This window comes from Eublepharis macularius, chromosome 17, assembly GCF_028583425.1.
Source record: "Eublepharis macularius isolate TG4126 chromosome 17, MPM_Emac_v1.0, whole genome shotgun sequence".
Taxonomy (NCBI): Eukaryota; Metazoa; Chordata; class Lepidosauria; order Squamata; family Eublepharidae; genus Eublepharis; species Eublepharis macularius.
Window position 1 is genome coordinate 6365019 of NC_072806.1, and position 14987 is coordinate 6380005.

The 14987-nt window shown below is 42.6% G+C and overlaps 1 protein-coding gene across 1 annotated transcript in view; it reads right to left on the reverse strand.

The window, feature by feature from the left end:
• Nucleotides 1–1528: 1528 nt before the first annotated feature.
• CTNNBIP1 (catenin beta interacting protein 1) overlaps nucleotides 1529–14987 on the reverse strand; it is a 31579-nt gene continuing 18120 nt past the window's right edge. The window contains exons 5-6 of the mRNA XM_055001897.1: nucleotides 14747–14837; nucleotides 1529–4116 (exon numbers count right to left, since the gene is read on the reverse strand). Coding sequence (XP_054857872.1) covers nucleotides 4058–4116; nucleotides 14747–14837 — 150 coding nt within the window. The 3' untranslated portion in view covers nucleotides 1529–4057. The remainder of the gene's footprint in view (nucleotides 4117–14746; nucleotides 14838–14987) is intronic.

Sequence of the window (14987 nt, forward strand, 5' to 3'; positions counted from 1 at the left end):
TCCTCCCTACTGGTTCCAATTCTATTAAAAGACCCCTCTGCAAGTTCCACTGCTGGAATCTCAACTGTCCGCTTGATATGATGGTAGAGTGACCATCTTTTCTAAGGCTCTGAAGGAAGGTGGGATTGTGTGCCAGACAAAGGGAGACACAGATTCAAATCTCCACTCACAGACTGACCTTAGGCCAGCTAACCTCACCAGTGACACCAGTGTAACTTAAATCACAGGGTTGTTGTGAGAGCGAACTGGAGGAGGGGGAAACCCATGTATAGATCCAAACTTCTTGGAGGAAGGGAGGAATAAAAATGGAATTGGTGGAAATGAAATCGGGTGGGCGGGCTGGACAGCAAGTGCTTTGTAGTGGCTAGTATCTCCGATTGGCAAAAAGCAACCCGATGATCAGATTGTGTGGCGCTACACAGACCAACAGTGTACAGTCAACTCTGGCATATATCGTAGCAGAGGCAGAGAAGGCACCTGAACATCCATCACTTGACGACTGCCTCTGCAAACAAGGCATGGCACAAATGCCACCCCAAGAACTTCCCTCTCCCTTCAACCAGCAAAGGGTGTTTAGTTCTCCAGCGGTTGAGCAGCATAGCACTTGAGCAGGGAAGGCAACTGTCCTAATGCCAACTTCTACGTTTTGCAGGATCCCAGTAATATTACCACAGATTCTCACACACAAAGGGGCTGACACTCAGTACTGAAGTTTCCAGGTTCAACCCCTGGCACCACCAGTTAAAAAGGATCAGATCACAGAAAATAAAGCATCTGAGATCGACGAAGAAGCCTTTTTTACTGAAATTCAGGAGGAAGGAGTCCATCTTGGCTCAAGTAAGCAGCCATGAGCACACAACCCCGAGGAAGCAAGGGATGGTCCCTGACTAGTGAAACCAAGGTAATGGGTGCAACACTGATATTAAGTGCCTTTCTCTTATTAATGGCAGGGAGAGACATTTTTAGAAATAGGGGCAGGAAGATGAGTTAAACTTTTTATTTTCCTTTGACCTGTCTGTTGTGTTTATCATACCATGCTCGCTTTTTATTACATTTTCATTTTAAAGACTGCCAAGTTTGAGCTCTCAACCTTGCTATGCCCCATTGAGTCTACATTTATCAAGAGAAGAAAAGGACAGAGAGACCCCAAAGCAGTCTTCAAGTGACCTCAAAGAGAGAGGGGCCAAATGCAAACCCTTGAGCTGAGGCAAACCTCGTAGGAGCTGATGGCAGTGTTACCGTGAGAGAGAAGTCAGAGTGGAGGAAGAGGAGCTTTGTTGGGGATCTACAGGATGGAAACCCTGGAATGGCTAAATAAGCCCCTCATTCCTGAGTTGCAGAAACAGGCACACGCAAGGCCCATGTTACCACACCAGTCATATGTAGACAAGATGACTGTGATAGACCAATGGCCTGATTCAGTATAAAGCAGCTTCATGTGTGCAAATAGGAGGTTCATTTCCTGAAACCTTTTGCAAAGCAGAATCGTTTTATATTTCAAGAAGCAACATAAAACAAGCAGCAAGAATAGCTCTCACAAACTGTATTTTAGCTCTCTTCCCCCCCTCCCCCACCTAGAATCACAGACACACTGCACTTTGCTTCTTCAGAAATATGCAACAGCTGGAAAATAACATACATCCATGTGCCAAAGCCAACAGGGAGGTTGTAGCTGCAGAGCCCCTCCAACTCAGCGAAGTCAGTGAAAGTTTGGGGGGGGGGGTCTGAAAGATTTTGAGGCTTTTTAAAAGAACATCAACAGTGGTCCAGCATCAGGAGTGTAAATCTCATCCCCAGAAAACACATCTGGGGAAAGAAGTTAGTGACATTTAAAAAACCCACAAGAAACGATAAGCAGAGAGATAGGGCAGCCTTCTTCCAATGACTCCTAGTGAGAACTGCTCAGTCAGTGGACCAGAGAGGCCAGCTAGCATGAGGATTCCAAATGTTACAGTAAGATTGGGGAGAATGCAGGTTCAAATCCCTCCTTAGCCATGAAGCTCGCTCAGGGACCTTGGCTAGTCATGCTCTCTCAGCTTTACCTCTCTCATACTGTTTTTATCATTACAAAATAAAGGGGAAAATCATGTACTCCATGTTTCGAGGCCCCCAGAAGAACAGCAGAATAAAGAACATCCACCCTCCCACAGAAGACAAAAAATTCTTGAAGGAACAGAGGGGAGAAAGCTGTCCTTCATTCTGGTTCTCCCAGCTCTTGCGATTGGAGTTTGAGCGTTTTCCCCAGCAACAGCGTATTTTGAATGCTGGAAAACTGCTGAAAGGAATCCATCTCGAATCCTTGCCACAGAAAAAAGCAGGAATAGGGAATAAAGGTTGAACGGAAAGGGGTGCATTTATTGCTGGTTTCATTTAAATTCATAGAAAGCTGCAAATTGAAACTCAAGTATTGTTTTCTGGTGGTAGAGTTGCTGCTGTTGCAGGTAGACGATGTTTATTTATTCAGGGTAACTTCTCTCTCGCTCTCATTCTCACACTCACACACATACGCACACAAAAACATAGCAACAGCATCTGTACCCTCATAGCTACAGGCCCTGCAAAATGGTTGTGTTCATCACAGCCAGGGCCTTAAGCCATTTCTCTAGAGAACAACTGCTGTCCCAAAGACACACAGACCGGAGGAATAGGTTTCTATTTAAATATTTTCCAGAATACTTTTTCAGTGCAACTCACTGCAGCTGCCTTCCTGGAAGTACTGAGAAAATCATGGTACGTAACAGAAAAGGAAATACACTTGGTTTTTGGCAGTAGAACAGGGTGGTTTAGTGGGCAAGTCAGGACATTTGATTCAAACTGCTACTGTTTGAGGGACTTTCTCATCACATGTAGGAACAGGATGTGTTACTTGCAGGACTTGTGAGGAGATCCCTCGAGTACACATGCAGTGACTCCAACGGGATCAGTGACCACTGGAAAGCAAGCCTCATGGAGGGTTAGATCCATTCCTTCTCACTAATCAAGGCAGGTTCAGGCCAAATGCTATTTGAGATAACCTGTTAATGGGTTCACAGGCCAGTAGTAAACCGTGTTAAAGGTCAGGGGACACAGTCTGTACAGAATTACTCATTTGTGCTAATACTTGTTTGACACTGGGCTGTCACACAGATCTGGGTCGCTTGCAATCCGTACCATGTACACAGGCCTCAAGCAAGGTGCAACAAAGCCACCACTGGTTTCCATCAGAGGCTTGTTTCCACAGCACTCATTGAAGCTGCGCAGCTTCTGTGAATCTCTCTTCCTGCTGGAAAATGTGTGAGAAAACCATGCTTTCCTGCCCAAATTCCTCAAATACAGCTGGAGGCCTCGGAGTAGATTAATGCAGAGAAGCCAGTTATAGACACTGCAGCCAACAGGGAAGCCAACAATTGGGCCAAGAAAAAGGAAAAAAAGAGGTATGCAAGCATATAATAAATATGGCCAAACATTCCTCCATGACAATAAATGTGAAGACAAAATTTAAGTCCCCCTTCCCTTCCCCACCCCCAGCTTTCTAGCAAGGAAAACATGGATGCTGACAAAACACCTGCAAGCCACTCACTTGGCACCAGCAGTCAGTCCATTTCCAGTTTCACCCAGCCAAGTCACTCTCCGAGAACACACAAACATGACCTACATAAGCACTAACACTTGGAGGCTTTTAAGGAGAAGGATGTTGGCAACGGTTCTTAAAAACACAAAATTAAAAACAAACAGGTGGGATAGGGAGGGGGGTGAGGAGTGTTTCCACTGGTCACGTTTTCTTCCCTTATCCAATCAGAGTCCTCCTTTTCTGAGCCAATCAGAAATGCATTCCTCTAGTTATCCTCAATTAACACAGCCCAGCACAGCCACCAACAGGACATAACATGACAGACGGCTATGAGATGCATTCAGACAGCTGGGCAATGAGAAACTGAACTGAGGAGGGGGAAAGGCTACCACGGGGCAAAGAAATCCGGAGAGGGCAAAGGAACTCATGAATGTCCAGCCATCTTCCTTATCTCCGCAAGCCTTGTTTTCCCCACTCCAGGTCTGTACTGCTGGGACAGTCCTTCAGCTACTGCCTTCTGTCTTCTGTCTCTGATCTGGAAAATGCCATCACCCCATCCTCAGCACCTGCAGCATAGAGGGAAAATGAGAGATGGACATGACTCTCTGGTAGACAGGTAGGCTACAGCTGTATAAGAGGACGCTCACTTATACCATGAAAAAAGCTTTTCGGTGGATAGAAAGGGGGGAGGAGGAGGAAGAACAGAGAGGGAGGTGCCTGAATGAAAGAGGAGATGCTGATCAATGGTTACACTATTATTTTAGGACTCTTCAGACTATTTTTCAACATAGATTGAAGGTCTTAATTCTTAATCACAAGATTTAAATTTGCAATTATATTTTTATTCAAAATGCATAATCTCATCATATTTGAAGCTGTTTGTTACATTAAAATATAATATGAACAAGAAGATCAACACCAACCTTAACACGACACTGTCCATTGTAATGTAACTCAAACCCATTTGTCAAATTATTATGAAGCCACACCATTAGGCCAAGAAAAACCACTTAATTTGGAAAAGGCCTGCTGAAAAAAGCAGCATGTTACAAAGTGTCAGGCTTCACACTGCAATCTGAGAATTAGTTATAGTCAGGGACCAAGTATGATTAAGGCCTATAATGCAATTAGTTGCAATGCTGAATGGCAACACTCCAAGGTATAGGAGAGAAAAGTGATCCATTTAGTTCATCGGAACTTCTGCTCTTCTTTAAAGCTGTATTTTGGCAGAAGAAGGGTTTATGAGGATGTCTTTGCAAATTTTAAGTTGTTGCAGAATGTCTGGCCTTCAGATGCTGAAATAAAGCAAGCTTCTTATATTTTCATCTGCAGATCTTTAGTGATTGGAATCCAACTAGGAAGTCATTTGCCCCCCAGATGTCCGCACCCACACAGTTTCAGATGTTTGGTTTAGCATTCAATTGATCTTTGCATTTAAAATGGCAGAAGATCTTTTAAAAACTAAATGGGTGTCATGAGGCCTTTTTTCCCCTGGCGCCACACAAACTAATCAGGCCGTGTGAACAGATTATTTTGTTTAATAAGGTCTGCTTTGCAGCCTTATGTTAAAACCATTAGTGAACAGACAGTCATTTTGAATGCAACGGGCTCAAAGGTTGTAACTTTCCTGCTTCTCCTGATGGGAGAGTAATGTATTCCCCTCCTTCTGAAAAATCAGTAACCCAACTGATTTTTTGGAAAGGAGGTTCAAGGCTCTGCAGCACCTCTAGATAGAGATCAATAGCAAGGAGATAGTCGGGACTAGTTTTAAGTCTTACAAAGTTGCAAAGTTTCCGTCTGCTATAGAAGGAAGAGGTGCCTTGCCAACCAATCGCAGCCTGTGTTTCTGTGTGAGGATAGCACTCTGGGTATATTTCATACACCACACCAAAAAATGAAATGCCCAGCCAACCACTCTCAAGTCAGGATAAAGTAGCCTGTCCACCACAGCTTTCCAGCATCGCAGCTTAGGAAACAGTTCAAGGCCAATGTGGTTAATGACATTTATCCTTTTTTGAGGTTCATCAACCCTGCCACATACAAACAAAGCTTGCCTTAGAGTAACGTTTACACACTTACCCCACCCAAGCTCAGCATCTTTAAGGCAGATGTGCTGCCATTATTCAGCAACCTCACAGAATAAACCATTAAGAGACTTAGTAATGAAATTATTAATGCCAGCAGTTGCCTTACTGGCAACTGATGGGTATGGGGTTCCTCTCCTGGAGTCTGGATGCTGTTTCCAGTTACTAATTGGGGGATGTGGCACAGGAAAACCTCACTACTTCCTTTGAAGAAACAGAACAGAGGCCAAATGGAGACTGAAGCCTCCTTGCAATTTTTTCAATAGCATACAGTTAAATGCTGTGGCTGTAATCTCATAACATTTGCAAACTATTGTTGAAAAGGCCCTTCTCTCTCCTCAGCTCTTCTGGCTTGCCTCACCTTTCTGAGTGAGAATAAAATAAGGATCTGTTAGAAACCACTTGCAACTAACACCACTGAGGGTTTAGTTGGACTAAGAAGCTTAGTGGGTTGAGGCAAATTAAGTGGAAGGCCTTTTTGTACAGCATTACGAAAGAAAGCTTTAAGAAATAAAGCCAAGATAGTATTCTTTCAAGTATTCTGCAAGATACCCATTAGCAAGGCAGAAGAGTACAAATTGTACAAAAGGCTCCCCCCACAATATTGGAATGAGAAATCTCAAACATGTAAAATTATTACAATGAAACATCAGCATCTGAGCTCCAAACTAGACAGCTTGGAGCCTTATGCCTGTTTAATTTAATTTGGGGTTAATATATCTAACAGGAACTGATAATCCAAGCGTGAATAACAGAAGAGGCTGTGAGGGCAATTTGTCAGATCTTATTCTCTATAAGTTAAAAGGCACTTGTAGCAGTAATCTCCCAGCTGTAGCAAATACAATTGTCCTAGAAAAGACTGATATTGTACAACTTAGTGCAAAACCAGATTCTCTAATTTCTGGATCATCAACTGATTGATTACATTTATATCTTATACACAACCCTTTGTCATTAAAAGTTTCCAATGTCTGTTAATCACAAAATGTAGTTTCTTCCAAGTGACAAAAGCAAGTTAAGTTTCACTCCCCGAGTGCAGGATCTCATAGCACTTCCATAGCATGAGAGCCACTGGATCTTTTCCTTCACTGTTATTCTACCTTTTATCAAAAACTGCACACAAAATAGGACAATTCTTCAAAAAATAAGTAGATTCAGGCTACCAGGGCTGTGGGTAGCAAAAAAAAGCTCTCCATCAAATAGGACAAATACCAGAGAGATCGCAGAATTTTAAAAGAGGAATCTATTGCAACACTTCAAGATTTCATGGCATATGCATTGATGATATCTTAAGTTGAATAAGTCTGCATGTGTATTATAACGCACAGCTGCAGCCACAAAAGGTATTACCTTGACTGTGCTATGAAGCAATAAAATAAAGATTACTGATAATGTTAAGGACATTACCTGTAAACTATTTATCACAGCAAAATATTTACTGCATATTTTAGATACTTTAAAGGGTTATATTGCTTTACCTGGTTATGTTGAAAAACTGACTGTTTCTATTTACCAGCTTTGTTATATTTGCACAGTATACTGTATTTCCCATTTTCGATGACTTATGGCTAAACGAATTCTCAATTTTCTCTCAGAGAAAAGAATAAAGTTGTGCCAACTGAAGGGACATGAAACAAAGGAGTAGGATGTGAGTCACATTTCTGTGCACAGTTCAAATCCTCAAGTAGCATGGTCCATTTCGAACCATTTTTCTTGCTAAGGTAACTTATCGGTTGTGGCTAACAGCCAGGAGTATTTTACTCCAATGTTATCCATTGTTTGATTCTAGCATATAAAAGGGCTGACTGTCTTTAAGACAGCATGTAACTCTCTTGTTCTTTTTATTAATATGATGGTGCAGGCCTCAAGCACGGCCTCTCTAGCAAAGAATAAGATTAAGTATGTGCAAGCTCTACTAGAACTGCTACATTAGGAAAAAGAATCAATCAGAAAAGCGCAGGACAGAGATGCAAGGTCAGGTGCAAGCCTTCAGATGCCCCCTCTTAATGTGCACTGTTCATCACCTTTAAATCTAGAGGTGCCTTTGCTGAGTAAATTCCATGGAAAGCAGGGTTTCCTAGCAACAGCAAGATCACAGATGACATCACAGCACAAAGTAGATGAGAGGGGTTACCTAACAGACAGCAGCTGCTGGTGTCTTTCCCTGTTCCCCTACAGTATTTCCCTCTTCCTAAACTGGAATAAAATAATAAAAAACAAACTCTGCTAACAGATCTTATGTAAGTACACAAGACTTATTTCAAGATAATCCTCCCAGCCCTCTGAACCCATTTCTCCTTGATGAATTTAGCAACCAAAATCTGCCTTTTTTTGCCACACAGATTACGGAGGCCAGGGCTGAGTAGATCACAAACACACAAACTCCAGCTGCACAGAGGATATAAAGGTTTCTGCTGCTGGATTATCTATAGCTGTTTTTACACAAGAGCAAAGAATTAAAATCTATCCTGTGTTTCCCCTGCCCCTTCCTCCAAGAAGTGCAGAGCAGCGTACAACATTGTTGTGCCCACCACCCATTTTATCCTCATAGCCCTGTGAGGCAGGTTAGGCTGAGAGATGGCAACCAGCTAAAAGGATTTCAAAGGCTAATGCATTAGTCACTACTTCATACTGGTTCTCAATTATTCTAGTTGCAGAAAATTTGGGTCCTCCATCTTAGAATCTGAGGTAGCTTAAATCCCAGAACTCTGTATGTTGAAAGTGATGGAGTACAAAAGCACCATTCTTAGGGGAAAAGCTAGATGACAGGAAAGAATCTTTCTCCCTAACATGCTCATTTTCTACGTCCAGGGAATTTCTTTGGAGCATCTAACCCTGTGAGTCTGTACCTGCAGCTCACTCCTGCATCTGCCAGGTGGTACCGACAACCCCCAGGGAGGAAACTAGAAAACCCTTCAGAAATTCAGTCAGAAGGCAGTATAGAGCAGGAAAGATTTCTTGGAATTTCAAGACTATCAGAATTTAAGGTTTAGGAGTGTGAGAGAAGGAATTGTACAGTTTACTATTCAGCCACTCATCAGGGAGGCATTGCTTTTCACCTTAGGCAAGCAGAAAATTACAAGGACAAAATAAAGAATTCATCACAACCGTTGCCTGAGCATTCAGCACATCATCCATTCAGAGATGCTTAAGCAGCAAGCATGGAAGCCACACCTATGATGGATTCACTGGAAGGGTGATGGATGCCTCATTGCTAGGATGAAGCAAAGGAGGGCTCAAGGACAGCAACTCGCTTAGAGCCTAAGGCAACTGCCTACTACACTGATGCCAGTGTCTAAGCACTCCCTTCATCTAACAACAACTTGCTTTCTGGACTGCAGCAAACAAGACATTCCTCCCTAGGTAACCAGGTGGAGGTTTTTAATTTTGCCTTTTATCTCAGGGCTCTGTGGCTGGGAGGCTACTGAAAACAAGTGGCCTAAACCTTAAAGTCTTATTTTCAAAACTGCTCTTAGCATCAATTACATGTTCTGTGTTCAGTCAAGCTTTTCTGCTGTTGTACAGCTTTAACCAGCCCTACCGCTATAGAATCAGGACAGGTCAGGACTTAGAGAAGCTATATGCTTTCCAGCCTAACCTGCATGCACTTAACAGGTAAAATGGGCTCACATGAAACAGAAGAGGAAAATGAATTAACTTGAGCTACAGCAGCCATGGATATGCTTTCCTAGGCAGCAAAATCTGAAGCTGTATGTCTGCAGCTCTAACTCTAAGCACATTTTTTAAAAATACACAACGCAGACTTTGATTTTAACAGTGGCCTCAGGTTTCTCAACAGACTCATCCTTGTTCTCTTGACAGCTCTATGGCGCCTTACAGCTATGGTGCCTATCTGCTCTTCCCATGTCTCATTACCACAAAGAGCCTACAGTCGATGCTTCTACATTTCATCCCACTTACTCCCCCGCCAAACGGAGGAGTGCGTGCATGAAAGGAGGGGGAGCGTCTACCATCAACAAAATGCAAAACCATAATATAGATATTAAAAAACCAATTTGAAAAAAAAGAATTTATTTGGAGGAACGATAAGGTCAGGCGCCTAGTGATGTTAGCTTTGCCTTTTCAAAGTCGCTCGGTACAGAAAGGAGGAAGCAGACTCGGTTCTCCAACTGCATTTGGGAGCCTTGTTTCTTTTATTTTGTATGCCTTGGTGGGATAGATTGCTTTTGCGTGCACATGCTTAGTATATTATGCCCACTGTGCCTCTAACACCATACACAACTTTAAAAACAGAGCCTACCAACTTATGTCCAGCATGCAAACCTGTTCAATTTGGCAACTGCATGGCCAACCTATGCTTTCCAAGCCACCTCAAGAAGCTAACTTTAAACTGGCCGCAAGCTCACAAGAATGAAAATGACAGGAAGGGTCAAGAGGACAGCAGGACAATCCCCTGCTTCTTTAACCTTTTGCCTGGAAGCGTCTGCTTCAATATTTTCAGCTCTCTTTTACACTCTTAACAAAACAGATTATTAAAGAGAAAAAAAGACCCTCACTTAAAAGAAGGCAACCAGAAAAATTTAAAGGCATTTCTAATTTCATTTAGCATTCTGGAACTTCTTATATGGGATTATCCATCTACATACTTCTTTTTGCCATTTATGTATTCTTAAGAAGTAACAGGAATCAGGTTAATCTGAAGGTTAAGGAACTGGTTATGGATCTGAACAGTCCAGAAGATGCAGGACACTAAACTCCACGGTTTGCCTATGAATGTTGCTGATCAGCATGATCACTGATTTACTGAAGACGCTGAGTAGGACACTGCGCATGAAGACTCATACCGGGTGACTCATCCTACAAAGCCTCATGAAGCTGCTGTACTTTAGACTCCCAAGCAATGCCCAAAAAGTATGTTAACAGTGACTCATGAATTGTGTCTGGGCTAGAAAAAGGAACAAGTGACAAATAATGAAGTCACAATTATAGTTTGGGAGTGAGACTTTATGGTGGATTGTTTTCTTATGAAAGCATCCTGACAGCTGGAAGCATGATATATTTTCTAGAGCATGCTGCATGTAGTTTAACTCCCCAACCAAATTCACCACTAGCTTAGCAGAACCCACCGATTTGTATTTTTCCTCAAAGGAGATTCATATATTTAATTATCATAAACATCCTCCTAGGTGGATTAGGCCATGAGTTCATGACAAAGCCCATCTAGAAAGCCTCATGTCTGATTACAGATTTGAACCCATGCCTCTTTGTTCCAAATCCAACACTCTGGTTATTGTATGACACTGGTCAGTAGCTACAGCTCTATAGGCAGTTTTTGGCAGTGTATCTTAGTGATGGATCCAACTCTCTTTGCACCATGTTTTGCAAAGTTTGGGGGTTAAGCAATTAAAAAAAGATTGTATGCTGCCTAAACACTGGAAGCTGCCGTATACCAAGTTGGATCACCTGTTCACTTTGTCCAAAACTACCTCATCTAACTAACGGCAGGCCCCTCGGACCTCAAAGAGAAAAAGGTCTTCACCAACACCCACTGTCTGAAATAACTGAACTGGTGATTCCAAGGGCTGAAATTTGGATCTCTGCAAGCAAGGTACAGGTTCTACTACTGAGCCATGGCTGCTCAAACTGGACCATTTTGGCTAGCAAATGGTGCAGTAAGCAAGTCAGCCAGATTCTTGAATTACTCATACAAGCAACTCATTTCCTCCCCACTGACGGACTTCCCACCCCAAACCAGGTCACATTAATTGTAGAATTGATCACCACATTGCACAAAGTGTCCTCGCACTGAATCTACATGACTAGCCCCCTCAAATCCCATGGGCCATCTTTTTTCCTAAACTCACAGTGCAGGCTGAGTAGTTTTATTTTTAAACACCAGCCCCTCCTAAAACCACCTGCACAGAATATGTTTGTTTCTTAGCTCTGCACTCCCCAAGAGACTTGGCTTTCTCCATGAACCAACAAGACACTGTTGCTATAGCAACCAATGGTGGTGGAGTCACCAAGGTTGAGACTACCATTTACCAACCACACAGATCCAATTTTCCAGTTTCATCGTGCAAATAACTAACACACCAATTTAGTTTTTTAAAAAGCCAAAGGCTTATTGTATGCCGTAAGAGGCATTTTGACAGTGAAAGTCCTGTAAGTTTACCTGACAAACAGCAGCTTAGTACAGACCCTTAAGGGCTGCTTCTTTCCCTCTCACTTTAATAGGCAGGGAGCTAATGCACAACAGATTAAAGCAGAAGATTAAGGAGGTGGCCAACATTCAGACCAGACACTGCAGTATTTCAGATCTTAAGACGCAATTCCTGTTATCTACATTTCTATGTCTTACAGTCAGGTGACTCGTGTTTACTCCTCCACAAAACTTAAGCTGTACCCATTTCCTTCAAAGTGCTCAGCAGACACCTGAGTCTGTTTAAAAGAGATGCATACCAGCCTGGAAGAAACACCGAACATCACAATAAAATTTCAAACACACAACAATTCCATTCTGCAAGCTACATACTCTATTGCCTATGAAGGTACACAATATGTGTACCCAAAGACAGTGTCCGGCAGGTATCATGGATGGTCTTCCTCCTTTAAGGACAAGCAGAAATCAAATGCAGCTTGCTTCATTCCCTTTATTTGTGGCTATGGTAATAAAGGTATGACTGAACAGTCCTCACAATATGCACCTCAGCAGGGAGCTCTTGCAGGTGGAAAGAGAATACGCACAACATGGAATCCAGTGATGCAATACAGAATGGCAGCAACTACATACAGCCTCTGAATGGAGTGCAAAGGGAAACAAGCAGTACAAAAAAACAGCCATTTGATCAAGTTGGCAAATTTTATAGTGCAGCTATATTCAGGATAATATAAACCTATGAAACTAATTTTGTGAGTCCAAAGGGGTGTGTGTATTTTTCTACAGCCTTCCTCCTTTCGCAATTCCACTCAGCTACCAGAGAGGCAAGATAAATTATGTAAATAAATAAAAATAAAATAAAGACAAAACACAAAGAAGTATCTTTAAGATGATTTGCAATAGCGGTGGGAGCATTTTAAATTCAAGTGTACAAAGAGAAGACATACTGCCATCTAGAGGAGAAAGCTTTCATTCAAATGCTGGGTCCCAGGTCAATCTCAGATTTTTAAAAATTTACTTCCCTCCCATTTGACATACTTCCATAGTGATCTTTCTCCCACGCACAGAGAAGCTATAATGTGGATTAAAGCCTTGGAGAAGATACTGTACAAGCTACATAAACAATTGCAGTAACTCAGCTAGGTGAATTATCTGGAGAAGTTGTTTCCCCAGCTTTATAATACTGAGCCTCTTTAGGCTTAAATTAAAAGTCTCTGAGCATCCCTACGTGTAAGACAGAGGGTGGCCAATAATGCTTATACATGGAGACAAGAGAGTAGAGAAAACAGGGGTGACGTCTAGAGGAAAGATCTATGGCAAGCAAGGAGCCTGGGAGCTACATACTTTGCTAGGCGCCCTCCCCTTGTACAAGCTCCTGAGAGCACTGCACTCATCACAACGGATGCTGCTCACAGTCCCCAATGTCAAGGGAGGTTAAGACAGTTTCAGTTCATAGTTAGGCTTTCAAGGGCAGCCACAGTCCTTTGGCACAGGCTACCTAGATAAGCACAAGAGAACTGTCATCCCCAGGGAATCTTTAGGAGGGAAAAAGGCTGAATTATTTAAAAGGGCCTTTGAAAATTGCCCAGATGTTATGCCGAGAGTCTAAATCTGTTGTGTTTATGGCATTCTATATATGTGGAAATCTCTTTGGATATAGGACAGTAAGGTGGTATAGTGTAGTCTACAGTCCCTATCCCATTATCAAGGTATCTCTTAGAGCACAGCCCTATTACCTGGGTAAAAAACCCCTCCTGAATAATTCAGTTTTGCATGCCCGAGGAAAGCCAGAAGAGTGGCAGCTTTCTTGACCTCTTCAGGCAGGGCCACTACAAAGAAGGCCCTTGTACAGGTTGCTGTTGCTTTTGCCTACGTGCAGGGTGGCACCTGCAGAAGGCCCTGTTCAGACGACTGAAGCTGCCATGGTGGAGCATAGGGAGAGAGGTGCTCCCGTCGATATGAGGGGCCAAGGCCACGTGATAGCCAAAATTTTGAACTGAGTCTGAGAAGTCATGCAGTGCCACTGGCAGAGCAAGAACCATACTATCTCCAGCCAGAGATGATAAGGTCTGGAGATGTTCTGAAGGAAGCACTTGCTAGATCTGCCCTGAGAGTTGAAACATGGGAACTGTGGTTTTTGCTCTGCCAATGGCGCCACATCACCTCCAGAACAGCTGCGTTCACTTTCAGACAGGCCAAAAAGACCACCTGGACACCATATCTTAGTGTTCCTCAGAGCATATGCACAATGATTGACCCAGTATTTTGAAATCCTCATGTCTTAATTCAAAATTTCAAGGATCATGGCTCAAGATTCATGGCTTCAAAACACTTGATACTGAAATCTCCTTCACCCATCACTAGAATGCACTAAAGAGCAACACTACTAGTTCATGTTTAATAGGCTGAACATAAAACAAGAGTGATCAACATGCACAGTCCCCTCTTAACATGGCATGTATTCTTCCAAAGCTCAAAAAAATGCAGAAATTAGTATGGGAAGGAAAATTGATCATAACCACCTCTGTGTAGTTTTTTTTCTTTTCAAAGCAAACTTCTAGCTCTTATGATGGCAAAGGTAGGTTTCAAAGCATGTAGACAAGGCTTCTAGTAAAATCTCTGAGGAAGAGCTTAACAATACTTGCAATGCTCATGAGGTACAGCTTAAGTGCTCATAACTCACTGAGTCACCTCATGAACAGCAAAAGCCAATTTATGCCACCAAAGTATATAGTTGTACATTTACTTTAAATTTACCAGGGTACATAATTATTTGGCACAATCTGCAGCAGAATTTTGATCTCAGTATGGACTACACACAAAGGCCTCCCCCATCCCTCTCCAACACACTGCAAAAGCATCTTAGAGCTCTTTACCATTCTGCCATTGTAGAGACAGGTCATGTCCACCCTTCTGAGTAGGTTACTTCTACCAAAGAAGAAGAGTACAAGGTTTAAAAGTCTGTGCTTCTTCCCCTCACCTGCTACTCACCCTGATCAATAGAATGCTGAGGAAGCTGGCTAAGTTGGCTATTCACTACCCCTGCGTATGTCCGCAAAAATTCCTCTTCGCTGGCAGTTAACTACAAAAAGAGAAGGGGCGGGGGGCAGGGGAGGAAGAAATCCATGGAATGAGAACACAAGCTCAGTGCAGGTAACTTAGCTATTAAGAAACAATTCAGATGCCATTAACTACAGTTACTATTACACTAGTTCTCCACTTTAAGGATACA